This window comes from Selaginella moellendorffii, unplaced genomic scaffold (genome assembly GCF_000143415.4).
Source record: "Selaginella moellendorffii unplaced genomic scaffold, v1.0 SELMOscaffold_55, whole genome shotgun sequence".
NCBI classification, from domain to species: domain Eukaryota; kingdom Viridiplantae; phylum Streptophyta; class Lycopodiopsida; order Selaginellales; family Selaginellaceae; genus Selaginella; species Selaginella moellendorffii.
The window spans coordinates 548,933-569,178 of record NW_003314316.1 but is presented as its reverse complement, the minus strand read 5'-3'; the positions used below and the strand labels follow the sequence as shown (position 1 = coordinate 569,178).

General features: G+C 46.3%; 3 protein-coding genes across 4 annotated transcripts; all 3 read left to right on the top strand.

Annotated features, from left to right (window-relative positions):
• Positions 1–35: 35 nt before the first annotated feature.
• On the top strand, positions 36–2,321 carry LOC9662330. The gene has a single exon (XM_002982858.2). The coding sequence runs from the start codon at positions 340–342 to the stop codon at positions 2,224–2,226; it is 1,887 nt and encodes a 628-aa protein (XP_002982904.1). The 5' UTR covers positions 36–339; the 3' UTR covers positions 2,227–2,321.
• A 57-nt stretch (positions 2,322–2,378) lies between these two features.
• Positions 2,379–4,471, top strand: LOC112350873 (pentatricopeptide repeat-containing protein At1g11290, chloroplastic-like). The gene is made up of 2 exons (XM_024687855.1): positions 2,379–4,065; positions 4,314–4,471. Exons 1-2 carry the CDS (start codon positions 2,379–2,381, stop codon positions 4,469–4,471), a joined length of 1,845 nt encoding a protein of 614 aa, XP_024543623.1.
• LOC9661954 (integrin-linked protein kinase 1) lies at positions 4,309–6,545 on the top strand. 2 transcript variants are annotated; one of them, XM_024687909.1, is made up of 12 exons: positions 4,309–4,441; positions 4,500–4,846; positions 4,926–5,000; positions 5,067–5,150; positions 5,206–5,291; positions 5,348–5,468; positions 5,530–5,612; positions 5,678–5,740; positions 5,807–5,901; positions 5,959–6,044; positions 6,092–6,213; positions 6,284–6,545. In XM_024687909.1, exons 2-12 carry the CDS (start codon positions 4,517–4,519, stop codon positions 6,435–6,437), a joined length of 1,299 nt encoding a protein of 432 aa, XP_024543677.1. In that variant the 5' UTR covers positions 4,309–4,441; positions 4,500–4,516; the 3' UTR covers positions 6,438–6,545. The 2 variants fall into 2 exon arrangements, with proteins under 2 accessions (XP_024543677.1, XP_024543676.1); XM_024687908.1 differs by having other exon boundaries at positions 4,309–4,846.
• The last annotated feature ends 13,701 nt before the right edge of the window (positions 6,546–20,246 follow it).

Below are 20,246 nucleotides of genomic sequence, written 5' to 3'. Positions count from 1 at the left end.
GCACGGAATGTCCATGGGGTTTGCCGTACCTGCCGTACGCCCAAGGACGAGGTGACTGTGAGGGATGACTAGTTCCTCCCTCTGTGCGCGCATTGGTGTGTGGCGTTGGACGCCTTGTCTCTTCCTTTCGATCTCTGGGCGCGCCATAGCGATTTCTTAGCGGCTTCGATCGGCGAGGCGCGAGCCAATCTTTCCAGGTGATTGTCGATCCGGCGGCGTGGACGCGACGGAATCAGGGTCTACTGTAGGAATTCCAGGCGATCTCGCTGCGGCTGCGCGTCAACGGCGAGAAAGATCCAATGCGGTGCTAGGTCATCTGGATTCTCTCGAGCGGGAGGGATGGAAGGGCGAGATTACTTGCGGCATCCCATCCAGCTGACCGAGGCGGTGAAGCGCGCGATAGAGGAGGCCGATTCGTTCAAGCAGGAATGCAGCGACGTTGGCAGCACAGTGGACAGGATCGGGATTTTGCTCCGCAAGGCCGCGCGGCTCTCCACGAATCCCGCGGGCGCGTTCTACGAGCATCCTACCCGGCGGATGATGGACGAGGCAAAGAAGACGATGGAGAAGACGCTGGCGCTGGTAAGGAAGTGTAAGAAGGGCGGCGTTCTCAAGCGCGTCATCACCATCACGTCCGCCACGGATTTCCAGAAGATCAATCGCCTGCTGCTCAGCACCACGGAAGATCTCAACTGGCTGCTCACGATCTCGTCCGGCCGCGACGACTTGGGTGGAATGCCCCCGATTGCTGCCAACGATCCCATCCTGGCTATGATCTGGCAGCAAATCGCCCGGGTCCAGGCAGGAATTGCGGAAGACAAGGCTGATGCCGCGAGCACGCTAGCGTCGCTAGCGCAGGACAACGAAAGAAATGGGAAGATCATCATCGACGAGGGTGGCCTGCCTCCTCTCATGAAGCTACTCCAGGAAGGCACCCCGGCTGGGCAGGAGAACGCCGCGAAAGCTCTGGGAGAGCTAGCTCGCGACCAACAGCGAGCCCAAGAGATCGTCAAGGCCGGGGCGATTCAAGCTTTCGTCCACGTCCTCTCGGTGGCGCCGGTGAAAGTCCAAACGCAAGCGGCTCGAGCGATGGCGGCCATTGTTTCGCACGACACGGACGCTCGCAGCGCGTTTGGGAACGCGCAGGGGATCCGGCTGCTGGTGGCGCTCATCAACGACACCATCGATGAGACGTCCAAGACGAGCATGCACACGGTGGTGAAGACGAGGATGGCGCAGCAGAGCCGGTCTTTGGGATCTCCCGGGAAGCCATGGCACGAGGAAGGTGGCGGTGGCGGTGGCGGGCAGCAGCATTCGGAAGACAAGCCTTCGGGCCGGGTGGCGTCGCTGGGGACGACGACGAGAGCTCCGAATTCTCACGCACGGACGCACAGCTCCGAGAACGGGAAGTCCTACTACCACGGCTCCTCGCTGCGGGAGAAGCGCGAGCGCGAGCACGAAGACCCGGAGGTGATCTACCAGATGAGAGCCGAGGTGCTGCGAGCGCTCTGGAAGCTGGCCACCAACAACATCAAGAACTGCAAGAGCATCACGGACACACGGGCGCTGCTGTGCTTCGCCAAGCTCATGGAGAAGGAAGGCGAGGTCCAGAAGAACGCGGTGATGGCGGTGTGTGAGATCGCGGCGGTGGCGGAGCACGACCAGGAGCTCCGGCGGGCGGCCTTCAAGATGACATCCCCGGCGGTGAGAGCGGTGATCGAGCAGCTGCTCAAGGTGATCCAGTCCGACGATCCCGACGTCCAGATCCCGGCGATGAGAGCCATCGGGTGCCTGGCCAGGATCTTTCCAAGCAAGGAGACGCACATCGTCAAGCCCATCACGGACCAGCTCGCGAGGGAGATCACGGTGGCGTCGGAGGCGGCGGCGGCGCTGCTCAAGTTCACGGTGGCGGAGAACTATCTCAAGGATCAACACTCGAGGAGTATCCTCGAGGCGAATGGCGCGAGCCATCTCGTCCAGCTTACGTATTTCCCAGAGTCGGCGTATCAACCGGTGGTGCTGCTGTGCAACCTCACGATCAATGCGGGCGATCACCCGGCGCTCAAGTCGCCGGACGTGCTCAAGGCGATGGAGGCGGCGTCGCGGAGCTCGCTCATGCAAATCCCCGCGGTGCGCGAGATCTTGCCCAAGGCGATCGAGCACTTGGAGCTGTTCAAGGCGGGCGAGGATGGAGCGCAGCCGGTGGATGAATTCGACAACTTTTGATCGAGGGATCGAGGTGGGATTCTTTTTGAATTCTTTCGAGATCGATTGATCGATCGGCTCGATCTCAAGACAATCGATGGGAAACTATTAGGGTTCTTCGCGAGAACGATGGTTCAAAAATTAGGGTTTACAATGCTCGGGAGAACTAGGGCATGGGCAATCCACCCACATTCTCTGCGGATCCGGGCATTTCCTTGAGGCGTCCGGCTGCGGTGCCATTGCCCGCGGATCGCAAGGCGGCCTTTGATCGCATCCTCCGCGAGGAGGAGTTCCAGCACAAGCTCCAGATCCAGCAGCAGCAGCTCAAGCGACCGATCCACAGGCACCAGCAGCAGCAGCGCAAGAGCCAGGAGATTCGTGGGGATCGACCCAATCGAAAGCCCAAGAAGAAGAAATCAATCAACAAAGAAGAGGTTTCATCGAGGCAAGATCGCCAAGAACGAGAGCTAAACGATGAAGAAGAAAGAGAAGGTGATCTTGCGAGAGATTTGGAGGGGAAGCTGGATGGGCTGGTGTGCGGGGACATCAAGAAGGACTCGGCGATCTACGCGCCAATTCTCCGGTCGTGCGGGAAAGATCTCCGCCTGGGCACTTGCGTCCACGATCACATCCGCCGGAGCGGCCATGGTAGCGACAGTTTCTTGGGAAATCTTCTTGTCCAGATGTATGGAAACATCGGCCGCGTGGATCTTGCGCGCTCCTGCTTCGATCAGATCCCATTCAAGAACGTTTTCTCGTGGAACATGATGATCGCGGCATTTTCCCGCAATGGGCATCCCCGCGAGGCAATCGCCTTGTTTCGGGAGATGATCCAGGGCGGCGCCAGGGCGGACAAGATCACGTTTCTGGCGGCGCTGGATTCCTGCGCCGCGATGGCCGCTCTGGATCGCGCCCACGAGATCCACGCCCTGATCGCGGAGCTGGGGCTCGATCGCGACCTTGCCATCGCGAATTCTCTCGTGAACGCCTATGGCAAATGCGGGAGCGCGCGCGATGCCAGAGCCGTTTTCGATCGAATCGCCGGCGAGGGCGACATCGTGTCGTGGAACTCGGCGATCGCGGCCTGCGATCACGTCGGCGAGGCCATGGATCTCTTCCACCGGATGGATTGCGAGGGGATCAAGCCCAACAGGGTGACATTCGTGGCGGTGATGGGCAGCGGCGCCGCGGAGGCGGAGCTACTCCAGCGGCTCCGCCATGCCGTACATGGGCCCGATGTGGTCGTGGCCACGGGGCTCATCCAGTTGTACGGCCTTCTGGGAAGAGCTGGCGATGCCAGAGAGATATTCGATGGCATAGTTTCTTCAAAGAAAGACGTCGTGCTGTGGACGGCGATGGTGGCGGCATTCGCGCGAAACGGGCAAGGGAGGCCAGCGCTCGAGATTTTCAGAGAAATGGATCTGGAAGGCGTGACGCCCAACAAGATCACGATGCTCGCGGCGCTGGAAGCGTGTTCTTGCCTGGGATCTCTGGCAATTGCCAAAGCCGTGCATAGCACTCTCGATCATCAGAGCTTGGATCTGCAAAACGGGAGCATTGGAATGTTTGGGCGATGCGGGAGCGTGGAAGCGGCCAAGGAGATCTTCGACGCGATCGAGAGCCAGAGGAACTTGGTCTCCTACACAGCGTTGGTCGCAGCGTATGCCCAGAACGGGCATTTTGGCAATGCCGAGGGGCTTTTCAGATCGATGCAGCTCCAAGGTCATGCTCCAGACGAGGTGAGCTTTACGTGCCTCTTGTTTGCATTTAGCCACGCGGGGCTTCTCCAGCAAGGCTGGGAACACTTGGTGAGCATGAAGGCCGACTATGGGATTAGCCCATCGCCGCAACACTATGGTTGTATGCTTGATCTTCTAGCCCGAAGAGGATACCCTAAAATTCAAAATTCAAATTCAAATATGAGCATATGCTCTGGATTAGGGCTCTCACACTAACTTTAAAATTCCTTTTAGGTTTTTAAAAGGATAAAGTAAATTATTAAAGATGATCGACGGCGGTGTTTTAACTCGGTCGCTTTAAGGTTTTTGAAAATAAATTAAAGAATATTACTGAAATATTCGCAACGTGTAGGAATATTCGCACGGTAGCTTCATTGAAAGATTTGCGTGGACGGTGGAAAGCGGCAAGCGCTCGTGGGAGGGGGCAAGTGACCGCGTTTTCGTTTTGTGAGTGGCGCCGCGTCAAGCAGGGAATCCCTCCCAGGGCTCCCGGATCTGTGAGTATCACCGGCAACGTGCTTGATTGATCCAGTCCAGGGCATTCCTTCCGCGCAGGAGCTCGCTAGCTCGCCATGGCAGTGATCCGATATTTGGGGCGCCAGTCGTCCATGGCGCCGGAGGGATCCGGCGAGTCAAGAACAGCGGACGATAGCGGCGACATGGAGTGCGGCGCTGGGGATGACGATGCCTCGCGCGATGTGATCCAGCTGCTGTGGAGCGCCTCGCTGGGCGATGTGGCTGGAGTGAGAGCGCTTCTCGGCAAGGGCATGGATGTGAATAGCACGGATTTCGATAGCAGGACCGCGCTTCATGTGGCGGCTTGCGAGGGGAAGAAAGAGACTGTGGAGCTTCTCATCGCCGAGGGAGCTGATGTAAATGCGAGAGATCGATGGGGAAGCACTGTAAGCTCTTACTGTCCTTTTCTTCCTCTTTGTTTCTTTCCTGTCATGAAACTCTTTTTTTGGTTCGCTTTTATCGCAGCCTCTGGCGGATGCTGAGCACTATAAATGCGATGAAGTGTCGCAAATTCTACTCGCCCACGGTGCGCAATTGGCAGTAAGTTCTTTTGCTCTTTGCGTTTTCTCTCGCGAATTCACTCACCACCTGCATTGGAATTCACAGGATACTTCTCCGATGAGAGTTTCCAATTCCTACAGTGTTCCCGAGTATGAAATCGATCGAGAGGAGCTCTCAGTGTCAAGCGAGGTATTTTGTCTCATTTTTTAACTATAGACTAAAGTCCGTTGCGTTTGGTTGGCAGGATTCCTTCACGATTGGAAAGTGGCGAGGAACCAAAGTTTTTGTAAAAGTCATCTCGATCGACACGAAAACAGGAGATGACAAGCTGTACGTATTAGATCCCTGTACTTTGCTTATACTGCTTTTGATCCAACTCTTTTCAGAAAGGAGTTTATCAACGAGCTCTCTCTAGCGTTGAAGCTTCGGCACCCGAATGTGGTCCAGTTTCTGGGTGCTGTTACACAGAGCATTCCCGTCATGCTTGTGATGGAGCATCTCCCAAAGGTTTGTACTCGTTTGCATTTGGCGATAGATATTCTGAGAACATTTTCTTTCCGCAAAGCAGGGAGATCTCCAATCATACATGAAGAAGAAAGGAAAGCCCCTCAAGCCCAAGAAGGCGCTCAAATTCGCCTTGGACATTGCGAGGTGATCTTAGCATTCTGTCGATCTAAGTTATCAGCTTTTCTTTCTTATACGCTCTGTTCGTGCAGGGGATTGAACTATGTGCATGAGTTTAAACCGGAGCCTGTCATTCACAGCAACTTGAAGCCCAGGTTCGTCTCGACCATTTGCTTTCCGATACATGATCTTAATATTTCTCACTCCAACTAAGGTATCAGTAACTTGTTGCGTGACAAGGCAGGGCATTTGAAAATCACGGACTTCGCATTCACAAAGTATGCATTCAATGACCGGCAATTTGTTCCAGATTCTGGTACGAGTAACTTAAAAGATGCATTGAAGGCGTGAGTCGTTTTTCTACTTATGTTAGGGCGATACATGGCACCTGAGCTGTATCGTTGTGAAGACTATGACAGCAAAGTGGACGTCTTCTCGTTTGCATTGATTGTCCAAGAGGTATGCTTTGTTACTTGTTCAAGGAGCTAAAGTTTTTGAGCTTCCAGATGATGGAAGGAGTTCCTCCATTTCCTAAACTCGGTGAAGAAGAAGTTGCTAAGAGCTATGCGGACGGAAAGAGACCGCCTTTCAAGATTAAACCAAGATACTATCCTGAAGGCCTCAAAGAGTAAGTCGGTTTTTTGTGCTTTTCCCTTCGATTGCATCCTGAAGTGATCAAAGTTATGCCTTTTGTGTAGTTTAATTGAGAAATGCTGGCACGATGATCCTAGAAAAAGACCCTCTTTCAGAACAATCTGCAAGGAAGTCGAGAAAATCCGGATTGAGTACAACAGCGACACGTTTAAAGCGTGTGTCACGAAGGTCAGATACTCAAGGTTTTGCTGTAGATAGGCATCCATTTTTTGCTAGTTTCTGTCTGTGTATTCGACTTGATTTAACTGTCAACCAGATAAATAACAAACCTTTGGATGCCAAGGCACCAAAGCCAGATTTTGACAAGAAGTGATAGAGGAGGTATCGATCAACTACGTAGTCGAAGACAGACCAGATGTGAAAAAGTCGAGCTGCAAGGGCAGCACTGTGAATTGTCCTTGTTTGGAATAGCTTTGATAACTTCACAATGCCATATAAAAAAAATAATGCTTACGTCCAGATAGTCTCTTGGTTTGATCTTGAAAGGTGGAGGATATCTCTTGGACTAACACTGTAAATGCCAAGATGTTCACTTTTGCTATACAGCAGGATCACAACACAAATAATTACTTATCATATCAAGAATGCAAAATCCATGATAAACATATGCTGCCAAATTTTACATTGAATATGATGTGTAGTATACTTGTTAAAGCTAGAAAATCAGTCTTCGCATCTGTAAAACAAGGCGGCATTCAGTTTATAGTGAGGAGGAAAAGGTACGCCTCACCGCAGAGATATAGTCGTCGATTACGTTAGACACAAGATCATGTGAAGTCCCTCTCAAGTGCTTTGCAACGTCGTCCAAGCCCACCGCAATCTCCTCCATCGCACCCCCGAGGAAGGAGTGCGTCCGCGGCGTAAACCCCTGGATCTGCCATGGCAGCAGAATCCACACAAAGTTCCACTTGCATGCCTTTGCTGCTGCTGGCGTCCAAATATTGTCACCGGGCAACCTATGAACAAGATCATCACTTCCGTAAGCATATGAACCAGCCGATATCCTTCCCAGTGTTATTTCTTCTCCGGGTTCCCGAGAGCTGCCTTTTTTCACCACAAAGTCTACTAACGGTAGACTGGTGTCTGCTTCTGGAGCGTACGCCTTTACCCCCGACACTCTGCCGTCGATCTTGTCACAAAAGAGCTCCAGCGGCTGATATTGTCTCGAGCGCGTCAAGCGCTGAGGAAAGAAAGGCGTATCTTCGAATGCCCCGATGATTAGCTTTTTGAGCAGCCACTCGAACCGGTCTGTATTCCCATGCACGTCCCTCAGTGAATCATACACAGCATTGCAGAAGACAGGTTCACACTTATGCAGCAGGTTCCTTCGTTGCAGGCACGTCCAGTAAATGTCCCTGGCGTAGTCCGAGACGGGGTGAAGCATCCACTTGGAATCCCGAACGAGGAAACGGATGTCGATATCGGAGCAGTGCCCCGTGTTTGCCTGCAGTCCAAAGCTCACGAACCGCGCAAACCGGCTAGTGTCCTCGCAGCTGGCAATCGTCGTCCGCATCTTCGCCACCCATTCTTTTTGCATGAACCCACGCACTGCTGCTCGCCAGTCCAACAATTGTGAGCCGGATGACAATGACGATGAGGATCCTTTGTTGTTGGCTTGCATGATGGATTCCACAAAGTACCACACGAAGAGCGGGAGGCCACCTGTGAGGCACATCACCCGTCGAAGCAGCTCTTCATCAATTCTCTTGACGTCCAGCCACTTCCCAAGGTACTGGAGCGTCTCGTCGGGACTGAAAACGTTGTAGAACTCGGTTGGATTGTTAAGCACGTGCCGCGCCCGCGAGCCGGAACAGTTCACGCACTTGAGAAAGGTTGTCATCCATAGCAGCTCCACCATGCGGCGGTGGACTTCGCCATTGCCAAGCTCTATTTCCTCCCATCGGTCAACCACGAGGACCGGGCGGTTGAACATCAAAAACGATCCCACGTCCCGCCAGCAGCGAAGATCGAGAATCACCCGCATCCTGCCCTCGTCGTCCGCGTAGGCGAGCAGCAGGGCCCGAATCACAAGCTCCAGAGCGGCGGGCGGGCTGGTGGGCACCTCGTCGTGGAATAAGAGCGCGACGATGCGATGGGTCTCCTGGAGGCCGCTTTGGTAGTGCTCACAGACGGCCATGGCTAAAAGGTGAGACTTTCCCGAGCCCAGGCTACCAGTGAGCACCAAGCCTTCGTATTTGAAGCACCGGCGGAGCATACCTGTAATGAGAGCCACGGACGGCCGGCCTAGGCAGCAGAAAGAGGGGCACGAGTCGAGGAGCTCCGGCCATGGGACAGCTTCGTGCCAGCCTCGGCTGAAGTCCGTGTAGCGGCCTCTAAGAGCACTATGAAGCTGCTTAGCGTCAACCTCCATTAGAACCCTAAATGTATTTTGATACATAGCGGAAAAAATGGTAGAGGCGGAGGAGACTGCGGAAGCAAAAGAGCTGCACGCTCTTCTCCTAGGCTCTCAAGCTGATTTCCGGACCGGGTGGCATACGAATGTTCCTTGGCCGGAGCTGACTCTCAAACGGGCGGAGCTCAGCATGATAGAAGGGATTCAAGGGAAGGACTACATGAAAACCTGTGAGTTCATGGGAAGATCTAGCATTGCATTTATCGAGTCCTTGATTGAGCGCTGCTCCAAGAACAGGGACGTCACCATGACTGGCACGGCTGGTTCGGGTAAGACGATGCTCCTTGCGATGGCGGTTTGCAATCATTATGCCAGGGGACGACAGGAAGGCTGTCGCTTGGTAGCGATCTTTGACCCTCCCGCTTGCACGGACCCTGTGAGCACCGTTGGAACACTGCAGGTCGTTAGAAGGGCTCTCCTTCTTGCATATGCCGACCAGGAAGACAAGGTCGATGCAATATCGGCTATGGGAAAATGGACGGAAATAGGAGCCTTCCTCATTCGTCACAGGCCAGTCTTGGTTTTCGACGCCTACGACGTGGTACACCATCTCCCAGATGTGCAGCAGGAGATGGATATTCTTCTGAAGCACATGAGCTTCCTAAAATGTTTGACAGCAACAAACGAAGGCATTAAGAAGGTGGTGGATCCCGTTGGCTTTTTCAGCGTCTTCAGCGACCAAGAAATGGATGTGTTTGTTTAAGCCAAGGGTCTCAATCTGTGGGTACCTGGTCGCCAGAAAGACCTGATATACTACACTGGGAGGCTGCCTCTATTTGTTACTTTGATTGCAAGATGTGTGATGGCTATTGTAGAAGACCAACAGCTACAGATAGCCCTTAGTGATGACCAGTGGGAGATAGTAGTTATGATGTTTCGGGGTGACGATATGATCGCAAACTTGGAGACGAGCATCCTCTATTGTCAGGACGTGAGCAGGTACGCACAGTTCGTGTGCACTGGCGTGGCAAACGTCAAGCAATACGGAGACATCGATTTGCAGTTTGTTATACGGGATGGAGCTGGCATTTATCATCCTGTATCGAGTTATGCAAGGGACTTGTACTACCAATGCTTGCAAAGCCGAAAGCTGCTCAGCGAATCAGAGACGGTGTTCTGCAATACATTGTCAAATGCTCTGAAGGATCGGCTGAAGAACAAGAGCCGCATTCAATGGCTGGTTGAAAGGGTGATGATGGCTGCGCTGGAAGACAGAATTAGTGCCTTATGGCCCGTATTCTTTTGAAAGTTTCCGCAAGACTGTCGACGACGGAAATGTCTCAGGGGTGAAGGCATACTTTCGGGACCAGTCGAATTTCGGTATGGTCCATGTCGTCTGGACATGGCAAAACACCATCTGGTTGGGTCACATCAATGTTGGACCTTATGCTGCTCATCGATCCTCTCTGGAAGCATTTCTAAAAACTCCTACGACAACATGGACAACCAGTCCAGCCAATGAAGTTAGTTGGAAGTTTGTATGGTTTGTCCACCCAGAAGAAATGACGAATGTGCCTCCAACTATTCAAAACTTTGAAGGCACAGATGTCCCGGTAGATGTTATTGCAAGGAGCTTCATGGATGTAGCTTCATATGTTGCATCACAGCGAATTGCTAGTGTGTTGCTTGAATTTGTGGATCGGCGCTGGCAACCACCAGCACCATCTGCCAATGCAGCAGCAGCATCCGCCAAGGTCGCAGCAATAGCACTACCTGCCGGTGTAGCAGTGACACCATCTGTTGTCATAATGTGCTCCTGCGGCCAACCAACAGCAGACATGGTGTGTTACTCTTGTAGGCAACAAGTGCATCGATCGTGCTCAGGGTTTGGTAACAAGAGAAGAAAGCTCTGTCGGCCTTGTGATGCCTCTAGAGCAACCAAGAGAAGATGAAAATGTATTTCAAAGCGCAGTTTATTTGCTCTTCTAAGTTAAATCAACACTAGGAAGTTTGACGAAGAAGAGACTAGAGTCTCAGAAAACAAATATAAGTTTAATATGATCTATGCTTGTTTGGCTGCGGCTTCACACTGTCTAGCTTGTCTTTTTTACTAAGCTTAGAAGCATTGGCACGTTGTTGCCCCTCATCAATTTGTCAACCAGGAACGCAGCTCACAATGTGTGAAAAAACGCATAAAAGATCGTGATGAATACCTATTTCTCTAAAAGTAGTCAGACCACTTGAAGAGGCATTATGTTATGTGCAAAAACTACATAATGTCTTTTTAGACTTTGCAAATGTTTAAACTTAATGTCAACATAATGTTTATTATAATGAAACATCTTTGATTATTCACAACAAAGACCTTATTGACTAGTTTTTTGTCGCCTGAATTTTTTAATAGTTCTAGATCTTAAGAAATCAAGTGCAACAAATGCCTCTTTAGCCTGCTATAGCAATCGATCCATATAATATCACGATATTGTCAAAGTTCCAAGGTGGCTGAGTCTATATCAACCAAATAAAGATCCTTCAAATGCTTAATGTCACAAATCCTTTACTTTAAGCATAGTATTTCCTCATCACAATGCAAGGACTAAATGCTTTGCAGTGGGTGGATTTGCTTTGGTGGTGGAGTAGCAAAGTGTCATGGATTTTAAGACTCAATTTTTAAAGTGTTTTTAGCTGATTTTCACATAGGACTATGTGATGATAGAGTTGGAGGCCTTTAAAATGCAGCCTAGAGAGTCCATCCATAGGTACAATAGCCACTTCAAATAGTATCTCTGCAAGTGCAAGTAGTTGAATGTGATTGCATTGATATTCAAGTCATTAAGGCTTATGTTAACTCTCTCAATCCGGCACTTGGAAGGAAAGTTCAAGGAAAAGGTCTAGCTATTATAGAGTAGGCTATAGAGCAAGCTGTGCAAGCTAAGCATAAAAAGTTGCTAGAGTAAGGTGCAATGGCATATAAAGAGAGTTGGCACGTTACATAGTTGCGAAAACCACTACTACCACTTAGAGATCAAATGTCTAACTCAGCTCCTTATAAATATGTTAGGCATCTTCTAGGACTCTACAAAGAAGTTTGGTGAAAGGCTAGATCAACTTGAGAATCTTGGCCCACATCATAGTAATGACAACATCCCTCAAGCAGCTATTAGGTATTGACAATGGAGGAGAGGTGCATAGCAAGAGGAATATTATCAGGAGCCTATTGGTCATTGTTAAGGATATAATAATGCTCTTTCACCAAGCTTGTATTAGGTTAAATAAAAAAGTTTTAAAAATATAAAATACATACCCACCTTTTCAAGATTCCTTTGGATGCCCCTAGTACTGATGTTAATAGGATCCAGATGATAGCTTACCATGTTTGCCAAACACTCTCACTATCATGCCCTTTGTGTTAGTCTCATTTTGGTTCTAAATGCTATTTATAAAAAGTGTCTAGATTTGCTCATTTGGCATATCTACAGAATGTAAAAATTGGCTTGAACACAATGGTGTTTGTCCCGTATCCAAATTCACAATCTAAAGACATTCCATATTTAGTAAGTTTTGGATTTGTCCTAGAGATTAACTCCTGGTGCTAAAGGAAACTTGGGGTGAAAGCCCAAAGCATGTGTTCCTGAAAGGCAGGGGAGCGGGGGGGGGGGCTATAAGGGGCTTCAAATGTATAGTAGGGATAGTGGTTAGAATGCATATCCGACCACTTGAGACATTAATTTGGCTCCTACTGGGTTATGTCGCTCTTTGTTTTGCATCCGACTTGGGTCTAAGCCCAAGCTTTATGCTGCTCTAGTCGGTGGGGTACCCTCCTCTTTGCGTTACGCCACTGGTATGCCAAAATTGTGCCAGACTCCATCTGACACCATTTTGCGTGCAGGTGCTGGATACGGGGAGCTGGTGCTCGTGGGATTGTACCAGACCCTCATTTCATAGCGCAACAGGCTTAGAGTTTGGCTCCAAATTCAAGTGCGCTACATTTGGTATCAAAAGAATTGTCTCAGCAATTCCTATCCAACTTCTGTCGGATTTTCTGACTCAAGTTGCATATGCAGAGACTTTTCTAGTAGATCTGAAGTGACTTGTGTAGAATTAGTTGGATTGCACCTTTCAGTAAGAACGTTGTATGTGTGTTCAGTTACTGATAGAAGCATGCATGCAATTAGTAGGATGGTGAAAAGGAACCGTGCTAATGACGCTGAAACCTCTAGATGAGCGAATCGAGAGGAGGAAACTCCTGCTAGAGATGTTGTGGAAGAGGCTGAGGCTGAGTCGGAAGAGGAAGAGCCAAATGCTGCAGCATTGCAGCATACGGCTAAAGAAGTCGAGATTGAAAATTTGCGAAAGGAGATTCGCAAATTGAAGAAGGAGAACAAGAAAAGGAAGAAAGAAGTTAAGGCAACTAAACCAACAAAGCCTAAGCAACTGAATTCCTCTTCAAGTTCTGAGGACGATGAAATTTTACAACCACCCCCGGTTGCATAAGTTTCAAAGTTCAAACCTCCGAAGTGATGCAATTGGAAGAATGACTTAAAACGAACTTCTATTACATACATCATAAGCTTATGCATCCAGTTGGGGTCATTCGATAGGATGAAGACAACATGGCCAACTTTGAACATAAGTGTTTTGGACAAGAGGAATGCATTATGCATGTGGTCGATTGTGAGAAAGTTCTAGTCTTCAACTTTCCGATCAATATCTGAAAAACTATTTAGAAATTCGAAAAGAATGAAGTCCACAACTAGGAGCAACGGCCTTTGTATCTTTCAACACCAACGGTTGAGGCATTGTATGTCTATGTTCATGTCGTCTTCCATAAAAAATATCAACAATCTCCTATAGAAGCCAATGAAGACACCCACAATACCTCATTGTGTTATTAAAGAAACAAGACAAACCTATAAAAGAGTTAAATGAATGAAAAAGGTAATGAATAATATGCTATTACTATATAGCATATTGTTATGAGAGTTCCTCTAACTCCTCGTCACGAACATTTTGTTGAGTTGGAATGAAATTACTACCAACAGTCATTACTGCAAAAAATATGTATTACCATTTTTGGTTTGTAAAATTCACTTTTGCTTACCTGGAGGTCAACATGATATTCTGTGAACCACTTAATCATTGTTATTTATTGGTGGAATCTAATCTAGATTTTAATGGTTGAACTGGAACTTAATCCTAGCTGTTTGGTGGTGGAATGCAAACTTGATTTGGAGCTTCTTCATCCTCCTCTCCATCATCACTTGCATTGCCATTATTGCCAACATTGGCAATTTCCTCTTGGTCTAGTGTAGAGTTCTTCTTCATTAGAAGCTCCAACTCCCAAGGGCATTCTATCTTTTGTGCCTTTAAAACTCTTGCAAATATTGTTAAGTACATTCTTCCATCCCTTACACCCTTTGTAACAAGTCGAGTGCAAACTGGTGCCTCAAATAGTGCTTTTCCATTTGCATTTCCCTCTTTTGAACATTTGGTAGAACATTTCAACACGACTTTTACAGCTTGGGTATGGATTCTCTTTGCGCAAAAGTTCACTCAATCCCCTATAGTCACCTGTTAGGACATACAATGTAGCTCACACTAAGAATATTTTAATTCCTAGAATATTCCTCTCTCTTTGTATAAAAGCCCTAGTGAGCAAGGGCAAAAAGGGACATTTAGAGCATGTGAAAGAACTTAAGTTTGATGGAGGAATAGAGAGCTTGAGTTAGATAGGTTGCCTCATCTCCCAATAATATCAAATCTAATGCTTGGGCAAATGGATTGGCGGCAATGGAAATTCTTGCAACATGCAACTAAATGCCCTGCAAGATACCTAATAAAGAATTAGTGATGATTGATATGAGAGCTATGCATAATATGATATTTAAAGACTTGATTAAATTATTAACGTGAGTAATTATCACCTATACACTTTTTATTTGTGGAAGGTGGGTAGAAAATTTGATGTGCTAATAAAAATATCTATATAGAAAGAAAAATTGGACTTAAGAGAAAAAAAATTATATGCTAAAGAGAGTAAATGCATTTTTAGTTAATTGCATGTAAACTTTCTTAGGCATATATTTGGTGGTGGTGTAATTGAGATGGATCTGATCTATTAGAAAAAATATAGATTTGTATTTAATACTCTAGGTATAAATACCTCAAGTGCTACTTTTGGTCAATTATATATGAACTTTCTTAAGTATATAGTTGGTGGTGGTGTAATTGAGATGGATCTAATCTATTAAGAAAATATAGATTTGTATTGAACACTATAAGTATAAATACTTCAAACCTGGTCCAACCCCAACAATTGTATTTTCTAATGAAACAAAGGGTTTATGCAATGGTACTAAGTTAATAATTACATCATCATTACAAAATGTAACAGAAGTAAAAGTAGTTAAAGATATATATACATAATTATACATCTCTTAGAATACTGGTTAGCATGTAGGTAAAAATAAAAAATATTTATTAAATAAAGAGATAACTTGGAAAAGAAAATGCATCTTCTAAAATAAAAATTCATATATCAATAGTATAATGTTTAAATCAAATAAAATTAATCATAAAGACATGTAATCAAGAAATAACACCTTGGAATGCCACTCAAAAATATTCCTCTGTTGTTATGTTGAGGCTGTCAATAATTCCTAGGACCTATCTTTATGGAACAAGATTGTCCCTAACTCCCTCCATTAATATTTGTGCCAAATGTAATATTTAATTCACCCTGTTAGTGATGAATTATCTCTTTAGTAGCCCTAAGGCATGAGAGGCAATGTTTCAATAAAAGTTCAATCCCAAAGATCCAGCAATATAATTTATTGACACATGTAGCACAACTTGGAACTTCATATTGACAAACTTCAATTTTGTTTATAATTTTTGTAGCAAGAGTGAATGCACCATCTTTTGAATTGAATTAAACTCAACATTCTAGATAAAGTGTCTAATAATCAAATTTAATAATATATGCTAAATTAATGATGAAATTTCCAAATACAAGGTATTAGTGTTCTCAAAGTTCAAACATAAACTAAAAGACCACACAACTTCCTAGATGATATTTGGTTCCAATTTCTAGTGCAATACTTCAAAAAATTCAAAGGACACCATTGAAATGAAACCAACTTTGCCACTTTATTCCTGACTTTGCAAATGTTTATACTTAATCTCAACATAATGTTTATTATAACTTTACTAATTGATTAACATAATGTCTTTTCAACATAATTTTAATAATAATAATCTAAAAATGACATAACAACATTTTTTGCACTTAAAAATAAATGGATTTTTAGTGCATAAGACATTCTCTTTTACTTCTGCCTCTTTCATCTTGCTGGATTCTACATATATATCTTCATTCCTAGATGATACCTAAGTTGGCAACTTAATGTATAACTTACATCATCAACATCCATTTCAAGACATCCAATAATTCATATCCATTGAAATGATTGTCTCACCTCTATAATGACTTCAATATTTGTAGTCTTTACCACTAATTTACTCTTCTTCTCTATTTAGGCTATTAGTAGATTATGTTCTCTCAATTATTTATTTTCACATTTCTTCTTTTATATCTTCAAATGTAATTTTGTTGATATCTAGTTCATAGACATTTAGTTCTAAGATGATATGGCTTTATCTGACTCTGTAAATTGGTATAAAAATCAATGATGGTTAGAACTTCTTTGTGATATTATACAACATACAGATATGCTTGTATACTAGAACATAAATATCTTTGAAATTGCATATACCCAATATTAATTAAATACCACTTTTTGCTAATTATTAATTTCAATTTGAAATAGATTTGTAGGTTTAGCTATTATTGAGTCTTCATACTACTGTGCTACTATTACATTTGCGACTTGTATTCTTTTTATCTATGGTGGTATACTTTATTGCTTTTGTTAATACTCATAAAGTGTTTCCCCATATGAATAAACTAAATGTCATTTGTGAATACATATATGAAGAACTAGAGAGCTATACTTGTGAATGGGAAATAGAACTTTATCTTGTAGCAAATTAAAAATATGATCCAAGTGCTTTGTTAAACTCTAAATTTGTATTGGCAAACACCCTTCAACGTTATTATAATATCTAGGAATGTTTCTTCTAATCTTAGAAGCATTGACATGCTGTTGCTCTTTATCGACTTATTTGTCTTGTCAACCGAGAACATAAGCCTATAGGCCTATTCACAATGCATGAAGAAGTGCATAAAAGATCATGATGAACACCTGTTTCTCCAATTTATCACTTAAGAATAGTGATAACTTTTTCAAATGGTTAGCAATCACATATTCAATGACACACTTTTAAATACATAAACAACATAAGTAGCCATTAATTGGCATAGCTTTTGTTAGTGATGGGAGATGTCAAATGTGAGTATATTTGTAAGCCATTGTCGAAGTAAATTGCCTAAAGAGAGATTATACTATGTGTATAAAATACAATATGAAATCCCTTCAAACAACATAATGTCTATTCAAACTTTACAAATGTTTAAGCTTAATATCATAATGTATATTATACCTTTAATAAATATTAAAATGATTAAACATAATATCTTTTCAGACTTACCTATATACCATAATAATTTTAATAATAATAATCTAAAATTGATGTAATAAGGGATTCTATATTTCATTTTTTACATTTAAAGATAGGTGGAATTTTTAGTGCATAAGATGTTTTCTATTAGTGCCTTTCTGGTTTAAGTGCACATGTACTAACTAGTTTCTTAACTAGCTTGAGCAAAAATTAACAAAAGGAATCAATAGTATTAATCTACTAAAGTTATGGTAGTAAAAAGAGAATGCCCAAAAAGAATAATTAATAAATACTTTTTGATACCCAAAGTTACATTCGCATTCCATTAAGAATATCAACATCCTTGTCGATGTATACCCTAATTTAACAATACTCCTGCAAAAGCTCCCACAGAAGCTCTGTCTCAGCCAACGAGTTCTGGCAGTGATGCATGCCTCAAACAATTAAAAGCGTTCTAGGATGTAAGTCTCACACATAATTCATGTTTGCACTTTCATATTTGTATAAGATCATCATCTTTTTTCTTGTGTTTTAACAGATCGAAGTGTCAGTTTTACATTGACATGCTGGGAGAATGCTGCAGGACCGCTGGTTCAAGTAAGTTCAGCTCCTGGGTGAATTCCAAATTGAGGCGATCGTTCACAATTCAATGCTGTTCTTGCAGTGGTTTGATCGCCAGAGGAGGTGCCAAACTAGAAAGTTTCAGAGTTTTGCAGAGCTAGTTGGGACAAGTTGGCATGTTTCTTGGAATGTGTAAAGGAGCTTTTTCTTTCCTCTTTCTACCTTTGACTGCCCGCGACTCATTGACTGAAAAACACGGTCTTTACGGCAGTCATACCGGGAAGCTTCGTCTTGTTCGTGTGTAGGGCTGGCGTGGCTGGGCCAAACCGTTGTTCCTGTGTCCCCTTCACACGCTGTTTGAGGTTGTTGATGTTCAAAGAGAATTTAGGGTTCTTGGCGCGCTCAATGCAATCTTGGTTCTCTGTCGAGAAGGAGAAGAAGATGAAGGGGAAGAGGAGGAGGAGGAAGATTTTGCCGATGAACACTCTGGCATTCTCTTCCCCAGAGAGAGAAATCCAGTAGATTTGAGTTTGGTGGAAAAACAGAAAATCCAGATTGAAGGAGGAGGAGGAGGAGATGATGCAAGAAATTCTCTGTTCCAGATTGGAATTCCAGCGATTCGCGCCGAGCTCGCCATGCAATTCCGCCATCATGGCCATGAATCTCATCTGGTTCGCCAAATTCCTCGCCACCACGCTCTTCCTGGGCCGGCTGGGCGGCGTGGAGCTCGCGGGAGGAGCCCTAGCTCTCACCTTCTCCAATGTCACTGGCTACTCGATCCTCCTCGGCCTCGCCACTGGAATGGAGCCGATTTGCAGCCAGGCATTCGGCGCCGGGCGGATGGATCTCATGGCCTCAGCGCTCCAAAATGCGATCCTCATGTTGCTCCTGGCGTGAATTCCAATCGCCCTCGCCTGGCTCTACAGCGTTGAGAGATTCTTGATCTTCTTGGGCCAAGATCCATCCCTGGCCCGCGCCTCAGCAAGATTCTTGAAATTTCTCCTCCCGGATCTGTTCCTCCAGGCCGTGATCACTCCCCTGCGGATCTTCCTGCGCTGCCAGAGCGACACACTGCCAATGACCATCGCCTTCACTGCCGGGATTGTCCTCCACATTGGCCTCGGATTCCTGCTCGCCATGGACCTGCGCGGCGCTGGGATTGCTCTGGCAATGGTGGCTGAACATGAGCGGGCAGTATGAGCCTTGAGAGACCTACAAATGCTTCTATTCCATACGTGAATCGAAGAAAGATCAAGTACCTGGCGTGGAGAAAACGCGTCCCAGAGTTGGACATCCGGCCCGACCGAGGTCTTGTCAAAGCTAGAAAATCAGTCTTCGCATCTGTAAAACAAGGAGGCATTCAGTTTATAGTGAGGAGGAAAAGGCACGCCTTACCGCAGCGATATAGTCGTCGATTACGTTAGACACAGGATCATGTGAAGTCCCTCTCAAGTGCTTTGCAACGTCGTCCAAGCCCACTGCAATCTCCTCCATCACACCCCCGAGGAACGAATGCGTCCGCGGCGTAAACCCCTGGATCTGCCATGGCAGCAGAATCCACACAAATTTCCACTTGCATGCCTTTGCTGCTGCTGACGTCCAAATGTTGTCACCGGGCAACCTATGAACAAGATCATCACTTCCGTAAGCATATGAACCAGCCGATATCCTTCCCAGTGTTATTTCTTCCCCGGGTTCCCGAGAGCGGCCTTTTTTCACCACAAAGTCTACTAACGGTAGACTGGTGTCTGCTTCTGGAGCGTACGCCTTTACCCCCGACACTCTGCCGTCGATCTTGTCCCAAAAGAGCTCCAGCGGCTGATATTGTCTCGAGCGCGTCAAACGCTGAGGAAAGATAGGCGTATCTTCGAATGCCCCGATGATTAGCTTTTTGAGCAGCCACTCGAGCCGGTCTGTATTCCCATGCACGTCCCTCAGTGAATCATACACAGCATTGCAGAAGACAGGTTCACACTTATGCAGCAGGTTCCTTCGTTGCAGGCACGTCCAGTAAATGTCCCTGGCGTAGTCCGAGACGGGGTGAAGCACCCACTTGGAATCCCGAACGAGGAAACGGATGTCGATATCGGAGCAGTGCCCCGTGTTTGCCTGCAGTCCAAAGCTCACGAACTGCGCGAACCGGCTAGTGTCCTCGCAGCTGCCAATCGTCGTCCGCATCTTCGCCACCCATTCTTTTTGCATGAACCCACGCACTGCTGCTCGCCAGTGTGAGCCGGATGACGATGACGATGACGATGAGGATCCTTTGTTGTTGGCTTGCATGATGGATTCCACAAAGTACCACACGAAGAGCGGGAGGCCACCTGTGAGGCACATGACCCGTCGAAGCAGCTCTTCATCAATTCTCTTGACGTCCAGCCACTTCCCAAGGTACTGGAGCGTCTCGTCGGGACTGAAAACGTTGTAGAACTCGGTTGGATCGTTAAACATGCGCCGCGCCTGCGAGCCGGAACAGTTCACGCACTTGAGAAAGGTTGTCATCCATAGCAGCT